This window comes from Lynx rufus, unplaced genomic scaffold (assembly GCF_022079265.1).
Source record: "Lynx rufus isolate CCGP_SWC_20201006 ecotype Redwood Valley unplaced genomic scaffold, mLynRuf1.p SCAF_4, whole genome shotgun sequence".
NCBI lineage: Eukaryota > Metazoa > Chordata > Mammalia > Carnivora > Felidae > Lynx > Lynx rufus.
Genome location: NW_025814856.1, coordinates 2,163,376 through 2,179,559, shown reverse-complemented (window position 1 = coordinate 2,179,559; position 16,184 = coordinate 2,163,376). Strand labels below are relative to the sequence as shown.

Below are 16,184 nucleotides of genomic sequence, written 5' to 3'. Positions count from 1 at the left end.
ACAGTCACAGTCAAAGCCCCCTCCCTCGTTTGCACCTTTATTGCACAGAAGTAACGCCAAGAGTGCCCAGGATTGTTTTTGTGAGTTCACCCCTCCTCCAAGTGGCGTGAGGTGCTCGTGTCGCTCAGCACTGTGGGCGTGTCCCCTTCACGTGTGTCCCCAGACACATGTAACTCTAGGTTCACTGCTCGGCCGGCTGGCTTTCCCCGGCATGACGGTGCCACAGTGCACTTATCCAGCCCCTGCCTGCCAGTGGGCATTTAGGGCTTTGCGCGCTTTTGTTCTTCCGGACCGTGTGGCGGTGAGCTCTCTTGCAGGTGTCCCCTCCGGCACGTGCGTCAGTTTTTCCGGACTTATACCTCATTTAATGAAGCCATATAGGTTTTCAGCGGTACCAGCCTGGAAAACGAAACAAAACAAAACCCGTACTCAGTTTGCATGACCCGAAGTCCTGAGCCCAAAGCTGGCAGGAGTCACGTGTCTGAACACTCACAAGGGTGATGTTTCAAGTGTGCTGCCCAGGGAGCTCAGCGGGGGGGCACGGAGGCTCCGAGGCACAGGCTAAGCTGGGGGTCGTCCAGGGGGAGGGCGAACCGTGGGTAAACCTAGGGTAAACCCAGGGAGGCAGCCCGCACCCAGAGCCCTGCATCTGCCCTGTGTCCTCCTCACAGAATTAATCTGGTCCTCGGCCTGTCACCTCCTCAGTAGCCGTGCCCTCAGTCCTGTTCTCCACAGCGAGGCTGAGTTCGCAGAAAGCGCCTGGCATCCGGTCTTGCCACACAGGGCCACTTGGGCTGGTGCATCCGGTCAGAGCTCACCTGCCCGCTAGCATGTGTCTGTACGTGGGCGCTTTGCAGTCCTTCGATTCCCAGCTGTGCCTTCTGGTTTCGGCTCCGGCTGTTAGTCCTGTGGCAGTATGTTTAGCGCCCCCCCCCTTTTTTTTTTTCTTTTTGCATCGTTGTGCTTTTTGTGCATGATTTCACTGTTTGAAATGGCCCCATGCGCAGAACTATGGTGCTGGCTGGTGGTGCTAAGTGCAGGAAGGCTGCGCTGTGCCTTACGGAGGAAACCTGTGTGCGCCATGAGCTTCCTTCGGGACGGGGTTACCGCGCTGTTGGCTGAGTTCACCGTTGACGAGTCAATAGCGTGTATGAACTATGGTGTCTTTAAACAGAAACGCACGTGATGCGAGGTGATGTATTGATCGGCCGTGACTAGAGGCTCACAGAAACCTAACCCCAATATCTCTCCCAGGAGCTGTGGCTCCACGTTCAGCAGTTCAGTGTTTGCAGGGACTTTCTAGAACAGAACTGCTATGAATGAGTGGCGAGAACCGCCTGCAGTTCCCGTGGCAGGCAGGGTGACTCAGGGTGAACCCAAGGGTGTGCCCACCCCACAGAGCCTGCGTGCGTGCTGCCTTAGCCAAGAGCCCTTGCTGGTGGGATCCACAGCATGGAGCTGGAGATGCAGAGACCACTCGGAGTGAACCGGGTGGGCCCCGTCTGCTGATCAGGGCTCCTTAAACGCAGGCTCCTGTCCCCTCTGGGGTGAGAGGGAAATGTGACTGCAGAACAGAGGACCAGGGAGAATGGAGCATGGCACGTCGGCTCCACAGCCTTTGGGGACAGGACAGGCCACAGCCAGGGAACGCAAGCTGCCTCTAGAAGCCAGGAGAGGCGTGGAAACCCCCAGAGCTGCCGGCACCTTGGTCTCGAGCCTGGTGAGGTCCACGTCGGATTTCTGACCTCTTTAAGATTTTTGTGTTGTTTCAGCGTCCGGTCGTTTAACGTGTTGTATTGTTTAGGAAACTCGTGTTGTTTTGTCACTGAGGTTACAGTAATTTGTTGTGGCAGCCAGAGGGAATGCAGACAGGTCCCCCCCCCCCCCCCCCCCCCGTCTTAAAGCCTTGTCCAGAGACAGGTTTTCGGCTCAGTCTTTAAGGGGTGGGTGTGTGCACACATGCACGTGTGTGTTTTCTCCTCCGTTAGCTCTCGCCTCCAACCTGATGGCCAGACTCCACCAGAAAATAGGACTGGTGCACTTGGCCAAGTCCACTTAGGGGGTCACTGTGCTAAGAACAGTTCCTCCAAGAGCCGCTTCCACTGAAGTGCTCTTTGGAGCAAATCGGAAGCTCTGCAATGGTCACTCCCTGGTTCCTGGATCCCCCACCTTGGCGACTTAAGAGCTGGTGAATTCGTAGACCATCCCCCGTCACCGTCACCATTGTTTAATGTGCATTTGAAAACTGGCTCGGTGCTCAGGCTTTATGCAAAAACCACCGTGCCAGCCTCAGGGTGCCGCGGCACAGGAAGCATCTCAGTAGGGTCTCCATCTCCCGGGGCTCCTGCCAGGTGTGTAGAAGGAGGCTGGCAGCTCTCGAGTCCAGTGGCACCTTTCTTCCCATTGTGAAGCCTGGAAGCTCACACCAGACACCCTTTGCTTAACGACCCCTCACATCTTGAGAAGGGGCCCTTCAGAACCCCGTCCTGGGCATCTGTTTCCGTGCCAGCCCTCAGCTCCTCTGCCCTCGGCACTTGTTCAGGTCCCCGTGTCCCTTGTCTCTGCCTTTACTCACTCCATGTCCCTTTCTCCTTTCTGCACCCAACCCCTCCTTCAAAGTCCAGTTCAGGGCCATCTCCTTCGTGAACCCTGCCTGGTTCTCTCCCCACAAGGAGGAAGTGGCCTCTCCCTATCCCTTGGCATAGATCCCTTCTATCATCATTTTTTTGGTGTCGTTATATTATTCATTTTCCCCCTCTACTACATCTGGCACATCTAATGATTATGTGTTGAATGAATTGGGCAACTTTCTCAAAAGGAGGAATCCGGGTTTCTGACTTTGACCCCGGTTGTCCATCCCCATCCCGACAGAGCAGATCAGCTCAGGGTAGGAGTCTGCAGGGTGACTGAGTGATTGAAATAGAGCTGATACAGTAACCCAGGGTCCTATGACAGGAGACTGAAGGGAGGGACCAGGGACGATTCCCAAGGTGATGACCCTGGGCGCTGGCTTTGCGTCTGGACGTGGGAAGGAGAAAGGAAAAGAGGACACACGCAGCTAGAGTGAGGCCCCAGCGTTGGAGCCTCAGGGCCACTGGCCTGCCCTGTTGGGTTCTTACCCCTCATCCGGGAGCCCAGACACAGTCTGTGGAGTCGGTCCTTGCGGGGAAGCGGAGGCAGCCCCGGGTGCTGGGAGATGGCCCTGGCTGCTAGACCCGCGTCACGAGGCGGAGAGGGATTTGAGCACTCTTTCGGCTCCGAGCTTAAGAAGCGGCAACGCCAGACGTGTATCACATGGGTGACAACAGAGAAGGAAGGCCGGGGGAAAAGACCACCAGACTGGGAGGGCAGGCTTGCTTTTCTCCTGCAAAAAATAAAAACAGCCTCCTTGAAGAGTACCTTGAGTCAGAATTGCACTGCCGTCTTGGCCAATGCAGCACGACCCCTGACCCCACGTCGTGGGGGTGAAACCCCGTTCCCTGAGTGGAAGTGCGGCCTGGATGCGCACAGCAGCGCCGTCCGGGAGAACGGGGAGGACGGGGATCTCGGGTGGGGGCGCTGGGGGCAGGAATCCCATTAGCCCGGATGGAGGGTAGAAATCCACTTGGGGGTGATGAGGGCCGGCCGGCAGGCGGGCTTGGTTGGCTGGGTGAGAGCGGGAGGAAGAGGGCGGACTGGAGACTGGTGCAGCAGTTGTGTGCCAGGGGCTCCTCTCCACCAGGGGTTTCCCACCCGTTCCTTCCAGCTCGGTGCCCCGCCCACCCTGCCCCACAGGTGGAGCTTCGGGATCGGGTACAGCCCATCAGCTGTGTGGTTGGTGCTGTGAGATTTCTTGGAGTCGAGGTTCCGTCACTGTCCCCTCGGGTGGGGCTTCTGTGGCAGAGGAAGAGCTGGCAGGTCGGCCTGCTGTGGACGTGGTTTTTATCCCTGCCTGGGTGTGTGGGAAGCCATGGGTCCCTCCTAGGAGGGCTCCCCAGAAGGCCTTTCACCCCAGGAATGCGGACTCGTTGCTGCCCCTGTCATGTGGGCCCCTCGGCAGATCCTGTTTCTGGGCCTTGTCGGAGTCGTGGAGCCCTGCACACGGCTGCTGCCTGCACACAGCCTTCCTGGCCGCCCTTCCTTGGGTCTTGTGCCCCGCAGCGAGCAGCAGGCGTGCGTGTGTCGGGTGGTCTGTGGTTTTTAAAGCACGTTCACACCTGAGTCCCACAGCACGTCGCCCCCACCTCCCGTGGTACAGGTGAGGAAACTGAGGCTCAGAAGGGGCTGCCTCTTGCATAGAGTCATGGGGCCTAGAGTGCCCTCCCAGGAGCTCCCGGAGGGCGGGCTGTGCGTGCTAACGGTACCTGTTATCTCAATGGATATTGGTTGTCCCAGTACCTAATGGGAGCCAGGCCCCTGCCACCCTCCCAGCTCCTCACGGGAGGCACACTGCCCACTGGAAGTTGGTGTTTGGGGGTGGGGAGGGGGGCGAGGCTGTCCCAAGTGGCATTGCTGGAGTGAAGATGAGCCCTGAGGGAGGAGAAGGGGCCTCTGAGAACGGCTCGTCTCCGTCTGTGGCCTGCAGCACGGTCCCCGGGTGCTCGCCCACTGCCGGGGCACGAACGGTGACAGCGAGTGTGCGCGTGCGCACGTGTGCATGTGCGAGGCCTGACCGCGCATCCTGAGAAAGGACAGGTCTGTCTGCCCCGTTCACTAGAAGGGTGGGTGGCAGCTGGGGGCCCAGGAGCAGTTTGCCCCGGTGACCACCAGAACTGCGGCCGCTCCCTTCTCCTCGGCCCTGCTGGTCTGTGCTGCAGTGACTGCACCGTGATTCCGAGACTCCTCCCAGCTCTGAGTTCTCGAGACTGACTTTGCAGTTGAGAAGGGCGAGTGCCCCTGGACAAATGGGGGGTGTGTAGGGAGAGGAGTGGTCGGGCAGGGTCACGGCCACAAACACGCAGCAGGGGTTGGTCTCCCGGGCTGAGAGCTGCTGATGGCTTCACCTCTCCCTGCTTGCCACGTGCTGTCCTGGGATCAGCACCTGCCCAGGTGCTTTTGTAGCCACGCTGGAAGAAACCGGTCTTGGGGACCGTGGGCCACCGTGGCCGTGAGTCACCTGTTAGCCAAGCCTGTTGTCACCGCCCTGATATGACAGGCGAGCAGTAGAGCCAGGTGAGGGTACATTCCTCAGCACGCACTCAGGGCCTCCGCCTGGAGCTGTGTCAAGGAGCTCTGCCCTCACAGCGGCCCTCGGCGCCCCGAGCGTGTGTGGGCCCGGTCCCACACAGCTCCAGCCTGGCGTGTTTCTGTTTGGTCTTTAGAGGCTGTTTGCCTGCCAGCCTTCCTTTCCTGTGTCCTGTGGTCCCAAACCACAGACTTGTGGCTCTCACGCGGGTTCCCTGTCGATAAGAAACCATTGCCATTCCGGGAGTGGGGTCCTCTGGATGCGAACCAGCCCGGGCCTGGCTTGCTCAGATTTCTTTCTTTGCAAATTTTCCCGAACCTTTGCTCTCTGGTGAGGGAGCCGGCTGTGGGCAGACCTGGGGTGGAGAGCGGGGAGCTGGGCTGGCAGCCTCCAGCCAGAGTGCCAGCCTGGCCTGAATTGCCCACAAGCAGACACCAAGGGGGAGTTGGGGATACGGACAGGTGCTGCCGTCTGCTCGCTCCTGAGTCCGCTGCCACCGCGGAGCGGTGTGTGAGGTCGTGTCAGTTAGGTGCTTCCTGGTTCAAGCGTGGGCGCAGCAGTGATGGGGTTGCTCACTTCAAGTTCACAGTCCGGCGGGCGGAGGGCCATAAAGAGATGGGAATGAGGCGGTGCCGTCACCGAACAGAAGACGCAGCTCGAGTGAACCTGGTCCAAGGTGATGTCTGAAGGGGGCGGGGCTTGAGAAAAGAAGTGCCAGTAGTGTGATGGGACAGGTGGCCAGGGGCCACATCGCTCCTGCCTAGATAAGGAGGCAGGTGATGGAGAACCAGGAGGGCTTCCTGGAAAAGGTGGCTTCTCACTAGTTAGGCTTTTAAAAATGGAAGGGGTCTTAGAGACAGGAGCGATGGCCTCTGTGTTCCAGGAGGCAGGGGCTCTGGGCTTTAGATCGATTCATCGGTCACCTTAGCTTATCATGGTTGGGGTACTCACGGCCCCTCATTGAGACTTGTGCCCGGGTGCCTAGCCCCTTGTGTGGTAAGCTGTGCTCCCGGTGTTTGATACCGACCTTGTGTCTGTGCCTTCCAAGCAGGATTTCCAAACTTCGTCTCCTGTCTCTTCCTGAAGAGTTAGTCTTACGTCAGCTCTGCCGTCGATAAAAGAGGAGTTCGTGGAACACCCTTGTTGTCTCTGCACACGCAGAGCAGAGTCCTGCTTCGCCACCCTGACTGTGGACCGGCAGCTGGCGGCCACCGCACAGCACCCGCTGAGCGACGCGAGGCTGGCGCCCCCCGGCCAGGCAGGACTCGGGGGACTTATTACATTTGTTTGTGGGCTGGGTGTTTCTTTTTTATAAGTTTTCGTCTGAAACTGACTTTCCCAGTTGTGTGACCCACAGCCCTCCTGCCTCATCCCCAAGATGAGACGATAAAACGCACAAGGCTGATACATATCCAGGCATTTTAGCCCTGTCATGAATCCCATGTGTGGCCTTTTCCAAGGAGACGAGCGTCAGACAATTGCTGGCATCTTGGTAGTTGGTAAAAACTGTCTGTACGGTCAGGGGTGCCGGCTGGGATCAGGCCCAGCTCAGAGTCCCCCCATCGGCGGGCCTAGTTCCTTCCACCTGTCCTGGGAGGAGGCAGAGGGAGCTCACAGCCTGAGCCCCCACCCCAGTCTGCTGGTCCCTCTGCCGGGCCTGTGGCTTTGCTTCTCCCTTGCCCAGGGTGTGTTCTGGGCAGAGCCACAGTCAGCAGGTGGGGGCAAGGGAGTCCTATCCAGCTCTTCCCAGGTTAGCAACACCGTGCCACGGGAAGGGTTCTGCATGAGGGAGACTGGTGGACCCCCCCGAAGAGCTCCAGTCTGGTGCACCCCTGGTATTTGTACAGGGCTCTTTAATGTTTTGGGAGCTTTGGCCTCGTGTCAGCCCTGAGCCATGGGTTGTGTCAAGTTCCAGAAGGCTCAGGACAGAGCCGGCCCTTGAATTCAGGTCTCCTGCCTCTGGGCCAGCATAGGTAACTTGGGTCCTTGGCCTGACATCCAGGAGCAGGTAAGGTCCTCCCGACCACCCGCTTGCAGGGGCCTAAGATCGGCCCCACACTTGCTGGTGGGAGGGCTGGGGTTTGCAGCCCACCCCAAGTGCCGACCTCAGTCCCCAGCAGACCAGTGCTCATTATTAATCAGCTCCCTTGCACCCAGAGCCCTGACACCCAGCCTCTGAAAATAAGGAAATGGGCGCCTGGGTTGCTCAGGTGGTTAAGGATCCAACTTTGGCTCAGGTCATGATCTCACTGTTTGTGGGCTCGAACCCCGCGTGGAGCTCTGCCCTGGTGGTATGGAGCCTGCTTGGGATTCTCTCCCACTTGCTCTGCCCCTCCCCGACTTGTGTTCTCTCTCTTAAAATAAATAAATAAACTTAAAAAGAAAGGGAGGGAGGGAGGGAGGGAGGGAAAAGAAAATGAGGAAACAAGCCAGAGAAGTGCAGGGGCAGCCTCCGGAGACGGGTGATTTTAACACTTTTGGGGCTCAGTTACCCCTTCCGCCCGGCTTGGTCTCACAGTGTGCACCACACTGCCTGGCCCTGAGCAAGGCACCTCGCCTCCTGGGCCTTAGTTGTCCTGTTTATGAGGTGAAGGTAGTTGCTCAGAGGCTGCAGCTGGGCCGGGTGGTTGCTGGAGGTCTCAGGTGGCTCTTTCCGTTCCTTTTGGGGTCAGAAGGACCACGGAACATCATCATCTGTGCTGTGTGACTCTTTCTCAGCTCCCGCTGTCCTGCCTTCCTCTGCAAGCCATGAGTGTTTCAGCTGGAAGCCAGCTTTCCCCAGCACCCAGCAGGGCCACTTCCTCCCCCAGATTCTGTGTAATCGATCAGGGACCTGGTTAACTGTGGATGAAAAGGAGGGCCAGTTTTGTTAAGTGGCCTCTGCTTCCTTGTGGGGAAGCTCTGGCATCTTAATGGAAATCCGAGGATTGTCGATCTTTACAGTTGAACCTGGGCCAACACTCCATTTCATTGACAAGGAAACCGGGAGGGTCCCCAGAGGAGCCAAGACTAGGACTAGAAGTCACTGCTCCACCACGGTGCGTGGGGAGGGTGCTCAGTCCTGTGGCTCCTGGCCAGACGGACTGGGAGGGGAAATCCCTGTCTGTGGCCAGTGTTGGCCAGCCTGGGCCCTCCGCAGGCCGACACTCAGCCTGCCCTGTCCCCACACCGTGCACGTGGAGCCCAGGCCAGGCAGGGCGAGTTTCTGGTTACTCCTTCTCCTAGGACTGCTGAGTCACCTTGGGGGAGGGACAGGCACTTCCTTGAAGCAGGGCTGAGGCCAGCTCTGTACGTTTGGTGGCTGGGACCCTGAAGCAACAGGAGACGGCACTCGCAGCTGCCTGCGCCCATTCTGCCTCTGCTCGGCCCCTCGCTTGGCCTCCGGGTCCTCCCGTGCCACTGCGCCTGTGTTTCGTTAGCCCCTCCTCGGGAGGCGGCAGGGGACGGGGGGGGGGGGGGGGGGGGGGTCGGCCCTGAAGGGAAGCAGCCGGGGCGCGGCCGACACGCCACGCTGACCCTGTCCCGTCCAAGAGCGACCCTTTGTAGGTGGGAAGAGGGGCCAGCCAGTCCGATGGTATCCATCAAGCCCATGCAATGTGCTGGCTTGGGGCAGAAAGCAAGACGCACGGTCCCTGCACCCTGGGAGTGTGCTGTCAGCTAGGGACCAACGTGGTATCCAGAGTTAGGGAGAGTGCTCTGAGGGGGGGGCCTGGGGGCCTCTAACGGGACATCACACTGAAGCTGGGGCCTCTGACTCCCCCCAGCAGTTAGGCTGGAGTGATGGACTGGGGGCACGGAAGCAGCCCTGGGGGTGCAGGCAAAGCCCGGGCAGGTGCCTGGAGAGGGTGGCAGGCCCTGACTTGGCTCATGGAGAGTCCTGGACAGGAGGCAGGAGCAAGGCCCGGGGAGGGAGGCCAGTGTGGAGGCTCCCCGGGGTCCCAGGGAGGGGTGAGGAGAGTCCGAACCAGGGAGGGGGCAGGCCTGGTTCAGGCACCTGAGGGGTGGAGGGGGCACGAAGGGACCTCGTGACAGACTCCTAGGTGTTGTGAACCTCATTAGGAAAGCCGTGTGACCATGTGGGGAAGGGTGGGCGGTGACTTCACTGTCAGTGAACAAAAATCCTTTTAGCCGGAGCCGAAGGGGCAGCTTCCTGGGCATCTGCCGTGTGGGAGCCTCTCCCGGCTGGTACTCGGACTGTGTTGCCTGCAGAGGTCAGGGCTTGAAGACCAGGCCTCAGCGACATCCCTCTTGTGTCTCGGGGACAGCGACACCCAGAGCTTCGTCACCTGACTCATCACTCCCTCCGCCTTGACAGTCCCTGAGTGATTCTCCCCGTCTGCCTCGCCACTTCCTTCTCCAGTCAGTTCTTCCCGATGCTCGCTTCCTGCTTTGCTCCCAGTGCAGTGGCCATGGCCAGCTCAGACTTCTGGGTTAAGCCAGACAGGTGACTCCAGGGCCTTCCCCCGTCATTTGAACAGCGTGTGCCAGGCAGGGAAGTGGCAGCTGGGACTTCACGCGGCATTCGGCTCACCGCCTTCCAGACAGCAAAGTGTTGATCTTCCCGGGCCAGCCCGGGGGCCCTGCTCTTCATCTCGAGGAGCCAAGCGGTTCAGGGAGGCGGGAGGCTTGAGCCCGCCTGAGACGTGACCTAAACGGCCGGTCCTGCAGGTGGCAGAAAACCACGGGGGTCCGGATGGCAAAAGGCCAGGTCTGACCGGGGCCCCCATGCCAGGCTCCTCTGCACAGCCTTCCTGGCTCTCTCCCCAGACGACAGCCAGTCCCGTCTGGCTGGGAGACCGGCAGCTGGCATGTCCCTGCAGTCTGGGGGGCCTCCGGCTTCTGCTTCTGAGCCAGCCTCTCAGCCGCTGCTGCCCCTTCTGCTGGGGGAACGCCCCGGCTTTCCAAGGCCACCGTCTTCTGGCACCAATACTAGGCTCCCAGCGAGGCCCTGCCATACTGCGTGCGGAAGCGTGTCTGCCCGCCGGGGCCTGATCTGGTGGCCACCATGCCCAGTTTGGAGCCTCTGTGTGGAACGTAACGTCGGGAGACTTTTCCTGGTTGATCGCTTCCACTGCTCCGTTTCACCAAAAGCTGCAGTTGAGAAAACACTGAGTTTCGATCTCTAGGAGGAGAGGAAGTGTGCACCCTGAGCCCGAAGGGTACGGGGAAATTGCAGAATTCCCGGTACGCCTAAGGAAGTTCTGACTTGTCGGAGCCCTTCCCTCCGTGGGGTTTACCAAAGGGGGTGGCGACTTAGCGCACAAATATTTACGAAGCGCCTGTGACGGATAAAGTGTCGCTCGGTGCCAAGACCTTCAGTCTGTCGCTGACACGTCTTCACATCCTCCTGCTCCACCCACGAGGGGTGGGAAGGTTCATTTGGGCACAGATGATGTTTCTGTGGCCCCTACTTCAGTGGCACCTCTCCCTCATCCCCGGGGCGGTGGCCCAGCCCTGCGTCTTGTGACCTTTGCTCTCAGAGCCAGTGGGAGCTCCGCCCCAGTCAGCGAGCGGTTCTTCAGTTCTTCCGGAGAACTCACAAGGCCCCGAGGGCCCGGCCTCTGGAAACTGTCCCGAGTATCCTGGGCACGCTGGGGGCCACGGAAGGTTTCCGGGTGGGAACGGACACATCGAGAGAAGGCGGCTCTGGGGCAGCCGGGGCACCACACACGTCGCCTCCGCAGAAGCACACTCGGCTCACCTCGCCTTTTCAGAAAGAGTCCCGTTAGGCAGAGAGGACACCAGCTGTGTCTCTGCCGGCGCCCCTAGGTGGGGGCGCAGGGGGGTGGGAAGAGGAAGGAGAGCTTGGAGGAGCGCCGCAGTTTCTTGTTGGGCAGGGCAGCAGACAAGCTCAGCCCCGCGCCCTGCGCGTGCCGTGGTTCTGAGTCATGAGACAGAAGACCCGAGAGGGGCCGCTCTGCCGCGTTTGCTCAGAGCGTTCCAGATGTCAGGAGGCGGCAGGGAGGGCGGCCCAAGTGGGAAGGGGTTTGGAGAGAGTGTGTCTGTCCTCGGGCCCCTCCCCATGAAGTCACCCTGGCTCAGGAATTTCTCAGCTCTGCCTGTGGCCTCTTGGGGCCTCCCACGTCCAGGCCTGGTGCACACCGCATTCTGACCCCTCCTCATAGCCCTGGGAGGCCCCGTGTAGGCCCCGGGCCTCACCCCCCTTCCGTCGCTCACCAGTCATCCAGTACAGGGCACCGCGTAGGCGGACTGGCAGGTCCCATGGGTCTGAGCACAGCTCCCGTCTCCACATACAGCTCCACGGCCTGTCACCCTTGTTTCCTCATCTGTTAAATGGGCCCTCTGGTCCCTGCGTCCTCATTGAGTAGATACAGGAACGGCAGCCCTCGTGGCCCGAACCTGCCTCTCACCCATGTCTCTCTCTGCCCACCCGGCCTGGCCCTGCCATTTGGGACCCGGCCTTTCAGGTCCGGCTCAGACAGCACACTGGCTTTGCAGCCACGTCCTGCTGCCCTTTGGGCGTACTTATACCCCCTCTGTGACTCTTACCACGTTCTTCTCTCCGTTGCTCTTATGTCTGACGGTCTCCTCTCCCATGCCAGAGGGGCGCTCCTCAAGGCCAGGACAGACTCCCGTGCCCGGTCCATACCTCTTCCTGCTGCAGACACAGTTCATCACACCACGGCGGTCAGCTAGTGCTGGCCTGTCCACCCCCTCCTGACAGCCGTCGCTGACTGGGGCAGCAGGTGCTCACACCTGAGAGCCAGGAGGCCTGGTCCCTGGCCCGGATCCTCAGGATGGCAAGTCTAGGGCCACAGCCCTAGTGGCTGGGCTAGAGTGGCTGGGCCTGGGCCCTCTGGGCTCCCCTCGGCCCCTTGTTTCCATCACCTATTCCAGGCCAGTCGCTCGGGCTCTCCAGCAGTGCCTACCGGCAGCTTCTCCCCTCCACGCCTGGCCCTGGGCTCGCCCTCACCTCTGAGGATGGTGTGGGGAATGTCACCCTAACGCCCACAGATGGGCAGGACCAAGTCAGCTAGGCAGAGGCAGGAGGGGAAGCATGCGCCAGGAGAGGTCAGGTGACTTCCAGTGTTAGCCTGGGAGGTGGTCCTTGAGCGTCACAAGTAGGTCACCACAGCACAAGGTGGCTGGACACAGTGTAGGACACGAGTAGGAAAACGTTAGCCCCCATCTGAGACCGTGTGGCCCCGAGCAGCCCCGCTTGTCCCCCCTTCTTCCCGCTCCTCTGTGCCAGCCTCCTCTTCCTTTTTTCCCCCTTAAACCCTTAGATCCCCAAAGCAGATCATCTGCCCAGGTCACTGAGCCTGCAGATCGGCCCCTTCATTTTCCGTGTCACGTGTATCGATCAGGTTTCCTTGCAGAGATGATTCGGTTACGAGGCTGCCGTTGGCTTCCTCCCACTCAGCAGGATTCGTGCCACTTCCCCAGCTGCCACCAAGTGGCCTCACACAGATGTGCCTGCCGGTGTGGACAGTTGTCCCCGTGCTTCCCCCCCACCCCCCATGAAAGACCCTGCCCTGGCCTTTCTGTGTTCCGCTTGACCACTGCTCGTGGCACACGGCATCTCTGTTCCCTCTGGGGATCATTCTGCATACGCGCGCTTTCTCTCCCGAGTGTCCCGATCCCTCACTCCCCAAAGATGGCCAAGACTCTGGAACAATAACGCCAGTCTTTGAAAGTACAGCCCCTTTCCCAACTGGTCTTTGGTATTGAAGCCCACAGGCCAACGCCCACCCACGGAAGTCACGTGGGTGCTCTGGGCTGAGGATTCGGCTCCGTTCCCAGCTCGCTCCCCTCCCAGGTGCCCGGTTCACAGGTGGTGCCGTGAGGTCCACTGCTGATAAACACAAGATCCTGCGACAGGCCGCCGTCTGCCTGATGCAGCCGCTTGTGGACACAGCCTTGCAAATGCGATCATTGAAAGGCCAGGTGGGATCTGGGCCCCGGGAGTGCCCGGAGAGCAGCACGAGGGGGTCGGGCGAGCAGGGAGGCGTACAGGGAGCGGGGTCTCTTGCTCCATCACCAGCAGCAAGCACCTCTGCAGTGTGAACTTAGGGGCATGGAGCCACAGATCCCTGTCCCATCCTGGAGTGCCTGCCGCCTGGGCTGGGGGCAGAGCATGCTCTTCCCGAAGGTCAGAAGCAGTATGGGAGTAGTATCGGCCAGACACGTGGTGAGCGTCCATTCGTGCAATTTCCAGAACAGGTACCACTAGAAGAGAGGGAACTTCCTTCCTGCTGGAGGTGTTCAGAAGCCTGGCAAGGTGCTGGCACTAAAACTCCTCTAAGGGTAACTCACGGCCGGCGGCTCGTGGGATAGGCCCACGGAATCTTGGTAAAACCATTAAAGCAGACGGACACCGGAACCTCACCGCTCAGAGGTGCCCCAGAGCACGGTACTCACACAGCGGGTGCCTGGTGGCCCAGCCGTGGTCTTTGTTAACACAGCCGCCCAGCCTCCCCGGGAGAGACCCCACCCCACCCTAGGCCCTCCGTGGACACGGTCCCCGAGTGCTAGCCTGAGGCCCACCGTGCGGGCAGAGCCAGGCCAGGTGGGCGAGGAGCGCAGGTGGACACGGAGATTCGCCTCCGGAGGCCGCTGCCAGGTCCCACCGAGTCTCGGCTCGTGGGGGCCACGTGGGGCACAGGCTTGTGTCTGAACTGAGGCAGAGCTCTGGAGATGCTCTGGCCCGGGCTGGGCTTCGTATTGGCCCCCGGGAGGTGCCAGCACGGGTTTCACGGCGGCAGCCGTCACGGAAGCACTGCTGGTGATCGGTGGGGCCCAGGAGGCTGTGGTTTCCACGCACCACCGCGGCCATCGCGCTGCAGGAGCGGGTCCGCAGCCAGGCGGGGCTCAGCCAGTGGGGGGACGGCCCCTCCACGCCGTGAGCCCTGGGAGTCCCCGGCTGTGTCTCAGACGTGGAGGGGAAGAGCGGACCCACCAGGCGTGGGAGGAGGACAGGCTGTAGTGAGCACCGAGCGAGGGAGCACGGAAGGTGAGCTCCTCTTCGTCTGGGGCGCAGACTTTACAGGCGGAGGTGTTGTCTGTGATGGCGTCTGCTGCTCTCGTCGGCTCCGCTTTTCCTGAGCAGCACTGAAATGTCGGGGTTGCAGCCTTCCCCACAGACGGGCCCTTTGGGGCCCTCCAGCCCCCTCCACCCAGACAGCGTCCCAGCCCCTGAGCTTCCGGGGCTGGCTGCTCAGTGACAGGAGGCCTGTGGTTCCTAGAAAACCCCGTTCCTCACACCCAAGGGTGCCTCCTCGTTACCGACATGGCTTCCGGCTTTCCCTGTGGAGCCCTCGGGGCCTGTCCACTGGACGCGGCCTGCGGCCCAGCGAGCCCACACGCAGGGGTGCGGATTCTGATGCTGCGTTGCCGTGTGGCTCCTTTGGTTTCCCCTTTTGCCTTTGGGCCTCTTGTCATGCTTTCATCCGTTTGAGCTGGTTCCAAGACCACGAGCCCTGGAGGGAAAGGATGTAGGGGACAGTCACCTGCTACCTGAGGGACTTGAGCCCCGAGCTCCCGGGCAGGGTGAAGGGAGGCTAGGAGGGGCCCGGGTGCCTCCAGCATGGCCTTCTGTGTGCCCAGGTGCAAGGATGGCCTGGAAAACCCATCCCTACACATGGTGCTGAGGAGCTGGGGGCTCCCAAGGGAGGCACCCCCACCCCCCGCCCCTGGAAGACTGCAGGGTCGTCCCGCGCCCCTCCCCTGGGGGGGAAGGATGTGGCTCCTGCCCCGGAGACCTGTCCCTGTTGGCCCCGTGCCCGTGTCCCTGTCCTCCTGCACCCGGGGCCCGGAAGGTGTGGTTTTGAGCACTGTTGCTCCAGCTCCCTCCCAGTTCACCAGAAGAGTCTGGTCTCACGTCAGGCAGTGAACTCATTTCCCTCTCTGGCAACCACTGAATTTGAGAATGTCCTGTTTTATCATCATCAAAAGAACTGAAACCGTCCCATGAAATAAAATGGAACGCCCCATCAACGCCCAGGGAGACACCAGGGTCTTTCCTTACCGAGTGGCTAGCAGAAGCAGGAGGGTGGCCCCTGCCCCTCCTACGAGGTCCCTGGGAGGATGGCGTAAGGCCCAAGCCGCTCCAGGTGGCAGCAGTCATGGGGCAGGCCCTGCACCAGCCCGCTTCCTTCCTGCCCCCCCCCCTGCCCCCCGCAGTGGCCTCACCTGCACCCCAGGCCCTTCCTGGACTCCCAGGCTCAGCCTAGTAGAAAGCCCCTGACCCACTGGGGCACTCAGCCCTGTCTCCTCTTGACGCTGCTTGGGGGGCAGAGGCCACAAAGAGATGAGGCGGTTCCCACATCCGTTCAACCACAGGACCTCCTCCTCACTGCAGACCTGTTGGTTTCCCAGAGGCGCCCAGGGAGAATCCACATCGGGGAAGTGTCAGGCCCAGGGTTCCCGAGATTCCTTCCCAGAAATGCAGGGAAAGTGGGAAGAGGGAGGTGTGTGATTCCCTGAGCAAAGAGGCTTTGGTGAACCTCTTCCCCACGCCTAGAGCTGAACCATGGCATCACTGGCTGCGTGTGAGCACTTCAGCCCCATGAGGGGACGTCACTCAGCTGTTGGTTGGCCCCAGGCAGGTCTCTGGGGGTGGGGGGCACTCGAGTAGGCATGGCCAGGGAAGGCTTCTGCCTTCTAGCAGAAGGTGCCCCCCCCGACCCCACAAAGCCCTGGGTTTGAAGGTGTGGGTTTGGAGTCGGGGCCTTGCTCGGCCACCCGTCTTCCCATCAGCTGCCATGTTCGGCATCCTGGGGAGCCATCGTGGATGTGCTGACCCCTCAATCCGCTCCCACTGGTGGTGGACGTGGCTGGAAAGCATCCTTGGGCCTCTCCCTCCTCTGGGGCTCACACTGTTTTCCCTCTTTCTGTCCCCCAGCTGGTCAGTGAGAAGGTCGGAGGCGCCGAAGGGACCAAGCTCGATGAGGACTTCAAGGAGATGGAGAAGGTACCAGGGGAGGTGGTGCGCCCTGCCTGGTGCTCAGCACTGTTTGCCAAGTGCCCGTGGCCACAGTGCCACATCTGGGCTGCGGGT

The 16,184-nt window shown here is 60.8% G+C and overlaps 1 protein-coding gene across 1 annotated transcript in view; it reads left to right on the top strand.

The window, feature by feature from the left end:
• Positions 1-16,184, top strand: part of SH3GL1 (SH3 domain containing GRB2 like 1, endophilin A2) — a 30,825-nt gene that overhangs the window by 9,529 nt on the left and 5,112 nt on the right. Inside the window, exon 2 of the mRNA XM_047095121.1 lies at positions 16,029-16,097. Within this exon, the coding sequence (XP_046951077.1) occupies positions 16,029-16,097 (69 nt within the window). The remainder of the gene's footprint in view (positions 1-16,028; positions 16,098-16,184) is intronic.